The following is a 17,184-nucleotide window of genomic DNA, read 5'->3' on the forward strand; positions in this document are numbered from 1 at the left end:
CCCTTGTTCCAGATGTTTCTTGGCGTTGCAATACAAAAATCAGCCACTAGATAATACTGTTTCTCTCACACTTCACCCCAACGTTAATCATTTTTCTTTTTGACTTTCCAAGGTAAGGGGAAACTTCCCTTTTTTCTCAGAGTTTAAAAGACACACAAAAAGTGATTAATCAAGAAATCCTGGAAGAAGATGAGAAATTGCAAAGACAAAGTAGGAGGAGAAGGGAACGTGAGGACAAGAGGGGTCGAGGGGGCGCGGCTTCACCGGCTGCCTGCCTGTATAAGTATATAGAGAAGACACAAGTGCAGTCGAGCACATAATTTTCTGAGAGAGGTCAGAAAAAGACGCTGAAATTCTTTGACACATTTTTGGATTACAAAAGAACTTTCTGCAAAAAGGTAAAGTGTGTTTTTCCTGCCACGTTAACCTTTTAGGCTCATTGTTATTCAGTGCTTGTTTTATTGAACTTTTTTTTCTTTTTCTTTTTTTCAATGCTAATTTGGGGATAGAGAGTTAAAAAAACAGAAATGGCTTAATTAAATGAAGGAAATGAACACATGCCTGTTTGAAAACCCAGTTTCCTTAAATCACATGCTTAAATGAAAGGCATGTCGAAATAAAATGCATTATTATTATTATCATTAGTAAATGTCCAAATTATAATAAATTTACCTTCTCTAAATCAGTTTTCCTTTCAATTTATTATATTTTTAGAATAAAAAAAACCTGACTGATGTAACCATAATTCTGTTCAAAAGTTGGAGTTTCCTATAATTTAATGTATAAATGTTCATAAGTATAACAGAATCTGTACTTCAAATCGCATTTTTGTCTCCAAACCTTTTTTTAAACACATTTTTGTATACAGTATAACTGCACCAAAACAGTTGAAATAACAACTCCCTTGCTTTGCTGTATTTTTTTTTAATAACTTTTGTGAGTCACATGCCTTCATTTACATAACTTTTTAAATTAATTGCAATTTTATTTAATTGTATTGTATGTTTAATTGTATAACAGCTGTCAGGTGAAACAGATATTTGACCTTAACTGCACTATAATCTCTCATGTTCAATATATAATTTTTGTTTACACCTTACACATGTGTTTTTTCTGTGGGGTTAGAGTTTCATTATTGTGAGGCTAAGTGGGATGGGAGTATACAGAGTCAATAGAATGTAAGCCTCTCTTGTCATGACCAAACTAGTGAGTTTTCCAGTTGAATTCTACACCATACAGTATGTGAGTCATCATATGTGCTGTACAGTAACTCAATGTCCACCTGTCGGGGGTTAGAGGTTATATAGAAGCATGTAAAGGTGCTATAAAAGAAAGTAGCGCAAATACTTCTATGCTAAATGTAATTTATGTAGGCTTCAATTTTTTAGGTTATGTTGGTCAGCTTCTGAAGAAGCAGGAAAATCGGATTCATAAACCTAGTTACAAAATATTTTAGAAGAGGATTTATTTACAGAAAAAAATTGGTATCTTGTTGTGTACAAAAATCAAACAAGCTAGTGTATTCGAATCTTCAGAATTAAAGTATATCAAAGATACTCTAAAAGCCTCTCAAACAGGCTCTATATGAACAAAACAGAAAAGGAATAAGACGCAGGACATGTTGGAACACAAAATAGCTTGCACTGAACAAAACATGAAAGGAACTCAATGACACATATATTAAAACACTGACATAACTTGAAAGGGAGAAGACTCAGAGAATAAAACATGGAAAGAAACAACACATAATGTCAGAACCAGAACAGATACAGGACCCAATCGCGTGACATTCTCACACAAGCCTTTTATTTTACGGGAAATGGGGAGTCATGCACGTTAGGAAGCCGGTCTGGCGTGGAAGGACAGTAAGCCAGAGACCGACGAGACCGAATCCAATAGCCCGAGTTGATATCGGACAGATGGAGTCGATTACGGACAGGAAGGGACAGACAGGGTTGACAACATATCAGGATATCGATAACTAACAGGAGAAACTAGACGGGAATGAAAACTGGAGAAAATAATGAACAGGACCAAAATAGACAGAAACAAAACTGGAACCCAAAATAAAACAGGACGGACATAAGCGGGTACAATACCGGACTTAAGATATCAACAGGAAATCAGGACCGAGTCAAAAGCCACGTCTTGTGGGGCAGAGGTTCGTTTGACGGGCTGACAACCGAAGCAAGAGAGCGCTGAGCTTTATATAGACAGAAATCCAATCTCTCAACGAGCCGCAGCTGGCGCCCTACAGGCGGGGCCAATTGGGCACCATGGCAAAGTGACACACACAGGCGGGACCAATTGGGCACCATGGCAACCGTGACACACACGGGCGCGGCCAATCGGGAGTCATGGCAACCATGACACATAAAATGTAAGGACACAAGCTCGCTCATTGAAAAACATGGCAGCACGGCGGCGCAGTGGTTAGCGTGTGTGCGGCACAGTTCTGAGGTCATGGGTTCAAATCCAGCTACCAACCTTCCTGTGCGGAGTTTGCATGTTCTCCCCGTGCTTGCGTGGGTTTCCTCCGGGCACTCCGGTTTCCTCCCACATTCAGAAAACATGCATTTCAGGTTAATTGGCCGGTCAAAATTGTCCCTAGGTGTGAATGAGCGAGCGAATTGTCTGTCCCTGTGTGCCCTGCGACTGGCTGGCAACCAGTTCAGGGTGTCCCCTGCCCACTGCCCGAAGATGGCTGGGATGGGCTCCAGCACCCTACTGAGGATAAGCGGTGCAGATAATGGAAGAATGGATGGATGAACAAAACATAAAAAAATGTGGACAAAGAGATCATGATGTTCCAACCACCGTGATGACTAGACCATTCACAATTATGTTTGTAACCCTAACTTGCTGTAACTGAACAAAACAAAAGAAAAGCAACGATATGTTGGATTAAAAGTCACTCCACTACATCATGTTCCAACACCAAGTAGCTCTAACATAACAAAACATGAAACAGGAACAACACAAGAAACATTCACACGACAACTGAACAACCAAAGTGCCATGACAAGAATACCATTAAACATAGTTTTTGGAACCCCAGCTGAACAAAATATGAAAGAAGACCACAAGGAATATCTTGAAACACTAAATGTAACTGAACAAAACACCTTTTAAATCATTTATTGTGCTGCTGTTTACTGGTTGATAGAGGATTAAGGCTGGCCAAAACGTATATATTTTTTGTAAGTATCAGGTTCTAAATAAATTATTTGTGATCAAAGTTTGCAATATTGTCTTTCCCCACCGTGCCTGTGTGCCCCAAATGCCTCAGCTGGTGTTTAATTTCACAAAACATTTGTGTCAAGAAAGTGAGGACCTGCCCCTCCCATAATAGCAAACCAGCACTCTCATACAGACTACAACAAAAGGGGAAGTCATGCAGAAAACGGTGCAGATCTTTTCCGAAGCTTCGCTTTACTCCCAGGGGGGAGTGGCCTCCCATTGTGTCCTATGATCTGATTGGATAATTAATGACGCTATTGATGTAGGCAGCGGGTCAGATGCTCCATAGAAATTTGGGGGCGAAAGGGTAACTAAATGTACTCGGGAAATGAACACTTTTCTAAAAGAGCACGGTGCTTTTTCATCAATGACATTTCAATGGACAACCTATAACTGTTTGTTTTGGGGCCTAACACTGGCCCTAACCATCTGACCCTAACCCTCTGACATTACACTAGCCCTAACCTTTTGGACCTAGCCCTAACTCTAACCCAATCCATAACCATCTGACCCAAATACTAGCCCTAATCCTCTAACACTGACCCTAACCATTTGACTGTAGCCCTCTGGCTCTGACTCTAACACTAGCTCTAATCTTCTGGCCCTTACCCTATCCATATCCTTCTGACCCTAACCATAGCCCTAACATTAGCCCTAGCAATATTGTTTCAAAAACCTAACATTAGCCCTAGCCCTCTGACCCTAACACTACCCAATCCCTCAATCCTAAAACTAAACCCTTACCCTCTGACTCTGACCCTAACTCTAACCCCACTGACTCTAACCCAATTCCTAGACCCTAACCTCTAATCCTAGCCCTAGTCTAGTTAGCACCAAGTCATTGACTGGATATAAAGGTTAGCATCTCGCTAAACAGAAAAAAATTACATTTCAATCACTTTTTGTAGGAGACGAAGAATATATTATTTGTTTTGAAGACCTTTTTGACCAGTTTTGTCATGAAAACGTTTTGGGTTTAGGTATTCATGTGGATACATTCATATTACATTCAACTAATCAGTTAGCATGAGCATTGAAACAGATGTGTTTCACTTTTTTTACACCCATTCATCCATTATCCCCACCGCTTATCCTCAGTAGAGTAGCGGGGGTGCTGGAGCCCATCCCAGCCATCTTCGGGCAGTGGGCAGGGGACACCCTGAACTGGTTGCCAGCCCGTCACTGGGCACACAGAAACAGACAACTCACTCACTCATTCACACCTAGGGACAATTTGGACCGGACAATTAACCTGACATGCAGGTTTTTGGAATGTGGGAAGAAACTGGAGTGCCCGGACGAAACCCACGCAAGCACAGGAAGAACATGCAAACCCCGCACAGGAAGGCTAGAAGCTGGATTTGATCCTATGACCTCAGAACTGGGCCGCAGCGCGTGAACCACTTTTTTTGGGAGACAATTATTTCCCTATTTTTTATATTCACCGCAATTCAGTACACTCATCAAAATCAGTCAAATAACCTTCCTTATAAAGGAATATATATATATATATATATATATATATTAAAAAACTACTTAAAGTTTGGGCGGAAAACACTAATATATATATATATATATATATATATATATACTGTATATTAGTGTTTTCCGCCCAAACTTTAAGTAGTTTATTTATATCTAAAAAATAACTGTATTAAAAAGAAAATAATTGCATTTTATATCATTGTCTATTATATTTTTTACGATGTATTTTTTGAAAATACTATAGGCCACTTAAATAAGGTTAGTGGGCCGCAAATGGCCCCTTAATCGTGGTTTGGACACATGTGATTTGAGGATTTAAAATAATGCTATTTTCTGTTAACAATTGGCTAAACAGACTTTATGAAGTGTTTTTTTTCTATTATTATTGGTAGAAATAGTTAGTACAATGCTGGAATCAGAAGAGAACACGAAAGCTGCAAAATAAGGACATTTACGATGCTGAAAAATGTGAGAAATGCCCCCTTCCCTGGGAAATGCCCCCCACCCCCACATGACACAACACTTTTTATTTAGTGACCTCTCCATAATTTCCATACACACCCCCCCCCACACACACACACACAAGCACACACATTTATGCTTCGTTTGTCTTGGCAACCACGTTCAATTAAATCTTTTTCTGCAGGCAGACCATGAAGTTGCTGTTATTGGATGCCCTGCTGCTCCTTGTGGTGACTTTGGCAAGCGCAGAGCGAAGCCAATGGATGAGGTTCAAGAGGGAGCTGGCAGGGCCCCTGCATGCTTTGGGGGTCAGGGACCCCCAAGGATCATACTGTCGTCGTCGGGGGGGATGCTGCCCAGGTCGAGACGATCTTTGCACCGTGCCTTACTTAGACACCATTTGCTACTGCGACCTATTCTGCAACAGAACCGTCTCTGACTGTTGCCCTGACTTCTGGGGGCACTGCCTCGGCGTAGAACCCCCCTTCATCGGTACGTGCCATTTGCTGAGAACTATACAATTAAATTAACACACATGATAATGGGTTCGAGTTTCAGGGTTTAGAGCTAGGGGCTAGGTTTAGTTCTATGTTTAGGTTTAGGGTCATGGTATAAGTTTAGGGTTAGAGCTAGGGCTAGCCTCAGGGTTTAGGGTAGAAGGTAAGGTTAGGATTTAAGGTTAGGCCTAGGGCTATTGTTAGGATTTAGGTTTAGGGCAAGGGACAAGGGCTAGGGTTTAGGGTCAAGGTTTAGGGTTACAACCAGGGATAGGATTTAAGGTTAGGGCTATTGTTAGGGTTTAGGGTTAGGGTTAGAGCTAGGGTCTAGGCCTATGGCCATGACAATTGGATAAGACTAGGGTAAGAGGTATGGTAAAAGCTAAGGTTTAGGGTTAGGGTTATTTTTAGGGTTTAAGGTTATAACTCTTAGGGTTTCGGGCTAGGGCTTAGGTTAAAGCTAGGGTAAGTGCTTCAGTATGGTTAAGTCAACAGTTTGTATTAATAATTCAACATTTTTGAAGTGGTTAATCTCATTGAATTAGAAAGTACGATGTTCCATAACATATTGTAATGTTTCTTAATTTGTAATGAAAAATATGTAAAATAAATAAATAAAGTGAAGGTCGTCAATGTTATTGGGAATGAGATCGGGTATTGTGTGATATCATAAAAAATGCATTTCACAATTAAATCTTACATTGTATTATTTCCTTTTTAATAGAGAAATATAAAAAATGAAAAAACGAAGGTGGTCAATTTTACTGAATCAGAAAATAAGATTATTCCTAATTTTGTAATATTTCAAAATCATGAAATGAACATAAATTGATGGGTCAATCTTATTAGAAACATATAATATGCAAGTTATTATTTTTTAAAGCTAAAAAACAAGCATGTTGTATAATTTCAAAATAAATACCAATACTTAAACCTATTACTGAATAAAAATAAGATGCTTCATAAAATGTTGTGTTATTTCAGAATTGATCAGATATAATATGGAAAAAAATAATAAAAAAGTGGGTGAAAAAATTAACCAGAAAAGAAGAACGTTGTATTTTTTCACAATGAATAATGAACAAATATATGTACAAGGTCTTTTTATATGATTTCATAAATATTGGAAGGACAATGTCTAGAAAATGCTGGAAAAGGGGACTGAAGTCAGGAAGGTAAGAGGTCGGGACAAGGAATGTTGACTATTTTGGGGGGCTTGAGGGGGGCGGCTGGGTGAGGAGGCGCATTTTGGAGAGTCTCCTTCCGCTTGGATGCCTTCTTGGTCGATCATTTTCGAAGACGCGTGTCCTGGAAATTCCGGGAATTCTCCCAGATGCGTCTAAAGCGCCGCAGTAAATATAATGACATAAGCGGCTGCCAAGCCTGTTCGAAAAAAAAAAACGAAAGGGGGGGTCATAGGTGTTCCTCGCAAACACCTCCCACCCCCACCTCATTACTCAAAACCCTGAAAGAATGGTGCATTTTTTTCCATAAATACAAATGTAATTGGCAACATTCCCCACAAAAAAAAAGATTTTCTGGCCACTGATGACAAATAATGTTGTTGCTAACAACCTACAATCTCCTCCAAGTCTTGCCATGCTCACGAGCATTTGAGCATGCTGTGTCAGATAGCTCTGTGTTCCGCAGTCAACTTTGTGCTGCAAAAGCATTTTTTTCTGTCCTTAGTCTCCAATTGGATAATATGTGTCTCCATTTCATAGTTCCAAACAATTAACGATCTGGACACGGCAGTACTAGGCCTTACAGTCTCTGACAAAGTTGCTGACATAATTTTTATTCTCTCATTCCAGAGTCTCCTCTGCATTGTTTATTCGCAACAAAGCTTTTTTGTCATGGTGACCTTAGTCTCCTTTTGGATAAAATAACTCTCTGTCTCATGTTTCCAAGCATTTAACATTCTAGCAATTGCAGTACTAGGCATTACAGTCTCTATTTAGCTGAATTTCTTTTCATTCTTGCTGCCCAGTGTCTCCTCTATATCATTTAATTTGTTATAACTCTCAGATGTATTGGTGACCTTAATCTCCTTTCGGATAAAATAAGCCTCTCTTCCCTGTTTCCAAGCATTGAACGACCTGGACACTGCATTACTGGAATCTACCATTTTGGTTGTGCTTTTCATTCTTTCTGTCCAGAGCCTCCTCTTGGATAAAGGTAGTCTCTTTATGCTAGATTTCAATATGTGAAAGGTCTGATGGCTGCAGTGCTACATGCCACTTGTTTACCTTGTTGTTGTCTTGGATAAAATAAGTTTCCATTCTGTGACTCTAAGCGTATAAGGTCTTTTTCCCCTTTAGTCTCATCTCGGATAAAATTATTTTCTTTAGTCTGCTACAGAGCTCTGTTAAGTCAAGTCAAGTCATTTTTATTTGTATAGCCCTAAATCATTAAGAGTCTCAAAGGGCTTCACAGATTATTACACTATATTACACAGACTATTTTTCAGCCGACGAGAAGACTAGGTTATTCATATGCTATGGAGTAGAAGTGAGTTTTAAGTTTAGATTTAAACATTTCCACTGAGGTTGCAGATCGGATCTCAGGGGGAAGAGCATTCCACAGCACCGGTGCCCGGATGGAGAACGCTCTCGAACCAGCAGAACACTTCTTTGCTCTTGGGATCACCAGAAAACCGGCACTCTCAAATCGTAGGCTTTGGACCGGGACATAGGGGCAGATCAGATCTGAAAGATAAGAGGGAGCAAGTCCATGTATGATTTTGTATAATACTAAGAGAACCTTGAAATCACATCTAAGGCTAACTGGGAGCCAATGCAGGTTAGCCAAAATCGGTGTTATGTGATCGTACTTTTTTGTCCTAGTTAAAAGCCTCGCTGCGGCATTTATTACCAGCTGAAGAGACTTGATTCTAGACTTCAGGAGGCCAGAGAGTAGTGCATTACAGTAATCGAGACGGGAGGTAACAAATGCATGAATTATCATTTCCGCATCCGACTGAGACAGTATTGAACGGATTTTAGCAATGTTACGAAGATGGAAGAAAGCGGTTCTAGTAATTTTCTTTACATGCATTTCAAAGGATAGATCAGGGTCAAATATGACACCTACATTTTTAACTGAGTCACTCTGTGTGATGTGACATTTGTCAATGTTCACAGCAGTTTTTGAGAATAAGTCACGGCATTTAGATGGACCAATGACTAACATTTCGGTCTTTTCAGAGTTAAGACGCAAGAAATTGAGTGACATCCACTCTTTTATCTCAATGAGGCAGGCCTCCAAATTTCCACAGTTTAGTGTGGGAGATTCCTCCAACGGAATATATAGTTGAGTGTCGTCTGCGTAGCAGTGGAAGCTGATATTGTACTTGCGAATAATATCACCTAATGGAAGCATGTAAATGCTGAAAAGAAGGGGGCCAAGCACTGAACCCTGCGGAACACCGCAGGTAACATTAAAGGGCTCAGATGTCATTTCACCATATTTAACACAGTGCGTCCTATCTGAGAGGTAGGATCTGAACCACGAGAGGACGGTTCCTGAGAGACCAATCCATTTTTCCAACCGTTCTAGTAGGAAATTGTGGTGCACTGTGTCAAAAGCAGCACTAAGATCCAGCAGCAGCAAAAGTGATGAAGCGCCAGAATCCATTGCCAGTAGGAGATCATTTGTTACCTTGATCAGAGCTGTCTCAGTAGAGTGGTTAGCCCTGAATCCTGATTGCATGGATTCAAAAAGGTTATTCTCGGATATGAAATCATTCAGCTGCTGTGCCACTACTTTTTCAAGTACTTTAGAGAGGAAAGGTAGGTTTGACACAGGTCTATAACTACTTAAGATTTCTGGATCAAGGTTGGGTCGTTTCAGTGTGGGTTTAATAACGGCGGACTTAAAAGCTGCTGGAACTACACCTGAAGAGAGTGATATGTTTATAATATTTAGAACTGAAGGTCGCCAAAAAGACTTTTAATAAGTGAACCTGGGAGCGGGTCGAACTGGCAAGTTGTCGGTTGGCCCGCATTCACCACCTGTTTGAGATCATCAAGTGACAGTTCACTAAAACCGGACAATTTCCCAGGACAGCCACCCTGTCGTGCATCTGTAGATTTCAGCCGTTTAAAAAGTGTGGTATTAATAATTTCTTTAGCAATTTCTTCCTGTATGCATTGAATCTTCTTAGTAAAGAAGACCATTAAGTCATCAGCAGAGAGCGTCGAACTATCTGCGATAGTCTGTTGCCTTGTAAGCGATGCTACAGTGTCAAAAAGGGCTTTGGGATTGTTCTTTTGAGACGCAATCACCTTCGAAAGGTAGGCCGATTTTGCAGAGGCAAGGGCCGCTTTATACTTTAACAAGCTGTCACACCAGGTTTGATGGAAAACCTCAAGCTTGGTAGCGCGCCATTTTCTTTCCAATTTCCTACATTCTTGTTTAAGGGTTCTAGTTTCATCAGTAAACCAAGGCGTGCGTCTTTCAGGACGTGATTTTAGCTTTATGGGTGCTATTGAATCCAGGACACTAGTCAGGGTGGTATTGAACTCATTCATGAGTGAGTCAATCGAGCCATTGTATGAAGGAAAGGACGCAACTGCTCCAGGAAGGAGTTCAAAGAGCTCAGAAACTGTGCCAGTGCTTATATTGCGTCCGCTAAATCCTTCAGCTTTTTTAACACTACATTTAGCTAGCACCTCAAATGTAACTAAATAATGATCCGAGATAACGGTAGTACACGGTGACACCATAATGTTTGAGGTTAAAACTCCTTGAGTCAGAATCAAGTCTAGCTTGTTCCCATCTTTATGGGTTGGCAAATCAACCAGTTGATTAAAACCAAATGCATTATTAGAGACCTAAAAGCAATAGTAAGTGAACTGAGTGGGGAGTTCATATGAATGTTTAAGTCCCCCATAATTATAATTTTGTCTGCATAGGTTACTAGTTCAGACAAAAGTTCAGCAAATTCGTCTAAGAAAGTTGTGTATGGCCCAGGTGCACGATAGATAGTTATTACATAAATTGACAATAGAGAGGACCGCATCACAAGAGCCTCAAACGCCTTGTAATTATTAGAGGTACGAGGATTAAATTTGAGCGATTTTTCAGATATGAGCGCGACACCGCCACCCTTTTTCAACGTGCGCGCTACATGGCTACTCGCGTAGTGAGGGGGTGAAGCATAATTTAGCGCTAAATACTCATCAGGGCGTAACCAAGTTTCACAAAGACCCATACAGATAAGTTTATAATCACGAATAATGTTATCAACAAGTAAAGCTTTAGGAGCAAGCGATCTAATATTTAAAAGACCAAATTTTAGCTTTGCTGAATCATTTGACTTAGCTGAAGTCTTTGTAGTCTTTGTAGAGATCTTCAAAAGATGCCGCCGATGTGGCTGTTCGTGTGCGCTGAGTGTAAAGCTTCGGTTGTCCGGCGAGGAATGAATGGTGGAATTAGTTACATCCTCGCGTCCTTCTTGCTCCTTAGACTTCGCACGCTTCACACATCTACCTGCACGGCAACCACGCTTCTGTTTTCTGTCCTTACGGCGCCGTTGTCGCCGTTTATTAGGAGGAATAGCTGTCCACAAGGATGCCGGATCTCTTTGAAGTTCGCTCGGTATATCATAGGCGGTATAAAAAGTGCCCGAAAAGTCGAAATTTAGACGCCCATTCAACCGAATAAGTTCGTCCCTACTGTAAGTATTTTTGGCCACACATGTGTCCAAGAGTGAAAGCAAAAAAGACAAGAGAACGGCAATAAATGGAAGATTAGCTGGAGAGCAACTAGCCGCAGCATCCATGCGCGCCGCCATCTTGGTGCCTTTTGTCTCCTCTTGGAAAAGGCAATTTTTTATGGTCGTAACAAATGTGCAAATGTTATGGTGTCTGTACCTTTATGCTCCACACACTCTGCTACAGAGCTCTGTTGTCCTGGTGTCCTTGGTGTCCTCTTGGATAAAGCTAGTTTCTTTTTAGTGGTTAAAAAAAACATTTTGGTGGCAGTAGTGCTATGCTCTACATTCTCTACCTAGCTACAAAGCTCCTTAGGATTGTGCCCTTAATCTCTTCTTGGATAAAGCTATTTTTTTATGATAATTAGAAATATTAAAACGGTATGCTAGCTGTAGTGCTATGTTCAACACTCCCTACTTTGATACAAAGCTTTATCATCTTGTACCCTTAGTCTCCTGTTGGATAAAGCTCGTTTTTTTTTATTGCGGTCACAGATATACAAATGTTATGGTAGGTTAGGTGTTATGCTTTAAACTTTAAAGACTTTAAAGTTTAAAGTCTCTGTATTGATATGGATCTCTAAAATCTTGGCGCCCTTAGTCACTTCTTGGATATAATTCCTGTCCTCCTGTATATGTCAAAGTGCAGTACAGTGGAACCTCGCCAGTTCGCGGTTCCACTTTTGCGGGTTCAGAGCTTTGCGGGTATAAAAAATATACCTTACCTTCTCAATAAAAGCATTTATTGACTTGACGCCATCGAGCACAAGCTTATGTCAACTGAGGACACGGTGTGGACACTCTTATTGTGAAGGGAAGGGGGAGGCCCTGACACAATGCTTAGTCATTGCCGCTTCGCTCAGAAACCCCAAACCCCTTCCTTCAATTCTTCCCACCGCACCCCCTTCTTATGTGGCGCTCAGTTTATGAAGGAGGTTTTCGGCTACTTCGCGGATTTTCAGTTTTCGCGGGTGGTCTTGGTCCCCATTAACCTCGAAAAACGAGGGATTACTGTACTTTGTTTTGCAGTCTCCCATTCTAGCAAAAGAAGCAGGAATCAAACATGGGCACATTCCTGCAGCGGCTCAGTGGAGCTCAGCGCCTCCTCGACCTTGGCCTCGCCCTTGAAGGCAACGCTATTGTGATAGAGAATTTTTTGTGTGTCTCCTGGCAGGCTCCTGCGAGAGAAACGGGATCCGCTTCTTCTCAGGACAAACATACAAGGACAACTGCAACCTGTGGTACGTACTAAAATCGATTCGAGTCCAAAAATTTGTCGGAAGCAAGACCGTCAACTTTATCTGTAATCAATGAGGGGCTTGGATAAAAAAGTTCCGGAGACGAGTTGATGGACGACAGCAGGCTGGGAAATTCTGAAAATAGCTCAAAACGTCAGATGTTCTCCAACAACAAAACCGCCTTGTTTCTAGTCTTTACTTTCCAAGAATTCTCCACTCCTACTCGCTCACCGACTCATTTCCCAAACACGGAAACTCCTGTCTTCATTTCGGGTGTTACTGAGCCCACGCACGTTCTTATCCTGATCTGATTTTGATTCACGAAATGTATTTATTTATTTGAATTTTGCTGAGCAACAAATGGCCAATCAGGAAACAGAAAATCCACTGTATTTCTGACATATTTTTTTGGGGATATTGATATTGACAAAATATTTCTGTTAACATATGACCAGTTCCACTTAACAAGAATCTTGAAATGCGAGTGATAAACCTGTGCAAAAATTCAAATTGACAATTCATTTTGGTGCACTGACAACTCAATTTGCTTGTCAGATTATTTGGGATGCCATTAATAAAAAATAAAAAATAAAAAGACAATAACAATAATAGTTTGTAAAATTAACGTATAGTTTTTTAATTTTACTAACAAAAATGATTAACGTTTTAAGTTTGACTTTTTTTTAAATATTCAATGCAAAAATAATTCAATAAATATATTTGTTATATTTTTTGTATTTAGAATGTTCAAAAAAATCGTATAGTTTCTTCTCCTTATTATTATTATTATTATTATTATTCTATAATTTTACTATATTTTGTTCCTGGTTAAAAAGGTTAAATTAGTTATATAATTATTAAAGATATTAAAAAAATATAATAATAATAATAATAATAATAGTTTTACTAATAACTTTTGTTTGAATATTTTCTTTAACGGCTGAGTGGTTAGCGCGTCCGCATGGGATCGAATCCTCTTGTGCGGAGTTTGCACGTTTTCCCCGTGCTTGCTTGGGTTTCCTCCGGGCACTCCGGTTTCCTTCCACATTCCAAAAACATGCATGTCACGTTAATTAGCTGGTCCAAATTGTACTTAGGTATGAATAAGCAATTGAGTTGTCTGTCTCTGTGTGCCCTGCAACTGGCTGGCAACTGGTTCACTGCCCGAAGATAGCTGGGATGGGCTCCAGCACCCCCGTGACCCTACTGAGGATAAGCGGTGCAGATAATGGATGGATAGATGAATATTGAATTAAAGATTTTTAAATAAATATAATAAATAAATGAAAAACACAAATCTGTTCTATTATTTTATTTTACTATGTTATATTTTTATTCTGGTTAAAAATATTTTAATTATTATATATGTAAAATAATGATCAGCAAGTATTCTTTTCTTCTACATTTTTAAAACAATACTAGTTGTAAGAATTACTTTCCTTTAAATATTAAATGCAAATATATTTACCTAAATGTATTAGATAAATCTATTTTATTGCTTTCCTGGTTAATTAAATGATAAGATCTGTAAAATAATGATCTTCCAGTGGAACAATATCAATTTTGTTTTCAGTCCAGATTTTGAACTTGTGTCTTTGAAATCTGCCTAGCAACAAGACCAAAATCAAGATATTTATCTTTAATCTTAAAACATTAGTTTAAACATTTATATTTATTTTGATTTTTTAGCACATGCGGCACCACAGGTCGCTGGGAGTGCGAAGACAACGCCTGCTTGATGGACAATGACTTGATCCAGGCTGTCAACAGAGGGAATTACGGGTAAGCAAAGCACAAATAAATGTTTTCGTACAATAAATATTTATATATTTACTTTTTTTTCTTAAGGTGGAGGGCTGCCAACTACAGCCAGCTGTATGGCCTGACGCTGGACGAGGGCATTCGATATCGACTGGGGACGCAGAGACCCTCCAAAAGCATCATGAACATGAACCAGATCCAGGTCAACATCTAGTTTAGGCACACATCATCCGGATTGAATGCATATTTGTTCCGTTTAGAAATCCGCCCTGGGATTACGACTCAAATATTTTATCTGTTATGTATAACAATAATGTTAAACAACTATTGAAACAAAGAAGCATATGTTTTGTTTGTTTTTTCTTTTAATTGTATTTTTGTAGGAAGAGTATTTCATACTTGGATCTCCTCTTTTTTAGAATGGTTTTCTCATGAATAACTAAAATAATAAAAAGACATAGTTCATGGGGGGTTGATTTCCACAAATGTGACTTAATTACCGAAAGTATTTACGTGTAACAATTATAGCAAGCAACCTTTCAAAACGATTTGACGTACTAAAAATAAGGAGGCAAAAGTGGAACTCCTTGTTTCATTTTTTATTATTGTACGGAGCGTTTCATTTAATCATCCCTGCCTGACTGATTTAATATTTCTTTTAAACTTTGTAAACAATTGCGTTCTACTCGTTTCAAATACCCTTTGAGGATATTTTGGGGGGATTTTGGCTCATCTAACATGGTTATGTATGTTTTGGCTTTAGAACTGTGCAATTTTTGGAAGTTAAATTTATTCGGTTTAATTTTTGGTCTTTAAAATGTCTGACTGTTTAAAGCATTCAGTCACCTTGGTTTTATTTTGACATAAAACAACCAAATCTCTTCGTTTTGATTTCTGACTTTCTCCGTGCTTTGCGTTATTTCTCTAGATTCTAAAATTTCCGTTACCTTGACCTTAAACTTCATTAAAACCATTTTGCATTTCGGGAAACAAGCGAACAATGTGCCATTTTTTTAAGGTTAAGTTAACTGGCAAGGTTAGCAAGCGTTTTTTTTTTTCTTCCTTAGCCTGCCAAAGTCAGCATCATGTTTACAGTACGCAGTTTGTATTTTTTTACCTGTAAACATTTTAATCAATATTAATACAGTGTAAAAACATTGCATTTTTGCTAGTCTGGTTGTATAACACTATTTTGGATGTACAGTAAACCCGCAGTAATCAGGGTTGTTGGTGGACCAGATACTCTCACAAAAAGTCAAAATCCACATGATGTCCTTACCTAATGAGCGTATAAAGTAACAAAATAACAACTATAAATCTTCAAAATAAAACACAGAATACATAATTGCAGTTAAATGTATGGTCTTTATTGTCACTGTACAAAAGTCCAACGAAATTGGAGGGCTTTTCCTTTGAGTGTTAGAAAACAATGGAGAGAGTGGCTAGCTAGCTGCACTCTAGCATCGTGGATTGCTACCAATTGAGCCAGGTCTCCGTGCTAATTAGAAGAGTCACAAACGTAGCTATTTCCCACGAGTTGTAGTGAAGATTATCTGTTTTATGGGGAAATAGATCTGGCGTTGGTGAGATACATCCTCGGTACGGGTCGCTTAAGAGAGTTGTTAGCCTAACTGTAGCAGTAGGCCAGACCTGCAGCCTCGTTATAGCCATCTCTCTTGACGCTGCCTCAGTTGTTTCCCGGACCAGAAACGATCCACAGAGCACTCTGGTGATCACCATTTCTTGCACTCTTCTGACTTTCCTCAAGAGTCTTATTTAGTTGACGAATTTCTTTTCAATATAACGAGTTGCTGAAATATTAGCTGTATCTCTGCTTGGCAGTTTGTTTTGTAAAGATTGACTTTTGCGCCCGCCCTGCTGTTTAATTGACAGCATACACCAGTCTATCACAGTCACGCACACAGACAATCACGCCTACCCAACACACAAAGACTAATCTGCCCCAGTAATAGCATTTGCTGTGTGCTGTCTTCTCAAAGTGCATCACAATGATACGTTTATATCAATGACAATAAAGACATTTCATTAAGAATCCGCGAAGTTGGCCAGTGATAACTGAAGCGCGAAATAGTGAGAGGTCTCTGTATTTCAAGATCATCTACTTTTAGCCTGGGTCTTAGCATGCTGTTAGGATTTTGGATAACGATCTAGAAGCCAGCAGTACAATTTTCAGAAAGTACACGAAAAATAACAAATACATTCTTAAAGAAATAAATTAAAAAGGAAAGAAATCGTAGTTTTTGAAGTATGCAAAATTATTTTTCTGTTTTAAATAATTATGTTTACATCATCATGTCACTTCATCAACAATCTTGAGCAGAGGCTCCAGCAATGACGGATGATCGAATTGATTTAAAAAACAAATTATTGCATGTCTTAGGTGAAGATGGATCCGGCCACCGATGTCCTGCCGGCCAGCTTCAACTCGGCCGACAAGTGGCCTGGCAAGATCCACCAACCTTTGGACCAGGGAAACTGTGCTGCCTCTTGGGCATTCTCCACTGCAGGTCAGCCTACCGTCCTTTTAATCAACCGCCCACCGACCCACCCCCCAAAAAATATCCCCCTATCATTTATTTATTTTTTTCCCCAGCTGTGGCATCGGATCGAATCTCCATCCATTCCATGGGTCACATGATGCCTCAGCTTTCCCCGCAGAACCTAATTTCCTGTGACACCAGAAACCAAGGCGGCTGCGCCGGAGGGCGCGTGGATGGGGCCTGGTGGTACCTGCGCCGTAGAGGGTGAGCGCACAAACAAATCT

General features: G+C 39.6%; 1 protein-coding gene across 1 annotated transcript in view; it reads left to right on the forward strand.

The window, feature by feature from the left end:
* Positions 1-298: 298 nt before the first annotated feature.
* The window catches only part of tinagl1 (tubulointerstitial nephritis antigen-like 1), a 38,293-nt gene continuing 21,407 nt past the window's right edge, over positions 299-17,184 (forward strand). Inside the window, exons 1-7 of the mRNA XM_088328388.1 lie at positions 299-398; positions 5,372-5,679; positions 12,575-12,641; positions 14,328-14,420; positions 14,487-14,601; positions 16,801-16,927; positions 17,014-17,164. Of these exons, the coding sequence (XP_088184514.1) occupies positions 5,379-5,679; positions 12,575-12,641; positions 14,328-14,420; positions 14,487-14,601; positions 16,801-16,927; positions 17,014-17,164 (854 nt within the window). The 5' untranslated portion in view covers positions 299-398; positions 5,372-5,378. The remainder of the gene's footprint in view (positions 399-5,371; positions 5,680-12,574; positions 12,642-14,327; positions 14,421-14,486; positions 14,602-16,800; positions 16,928-17,013; positions 17,165-17,184) is intronic.

Source organism: Urocampus carinirostris, chromosome 2 (genome assembly GCF_059441175.1).
Source record: "Urocampus carinirostris isolate Australia breed hairy pipefish chromosome 2, RoL_Ucar_1.0, whole genome shotgun sequence".
NCBI lineage: Eukaryota > Metazoa > Chordata > Actinopteri > Syngnathiformes > Syngnathidae > Urocampus > Urocampus carinirostris.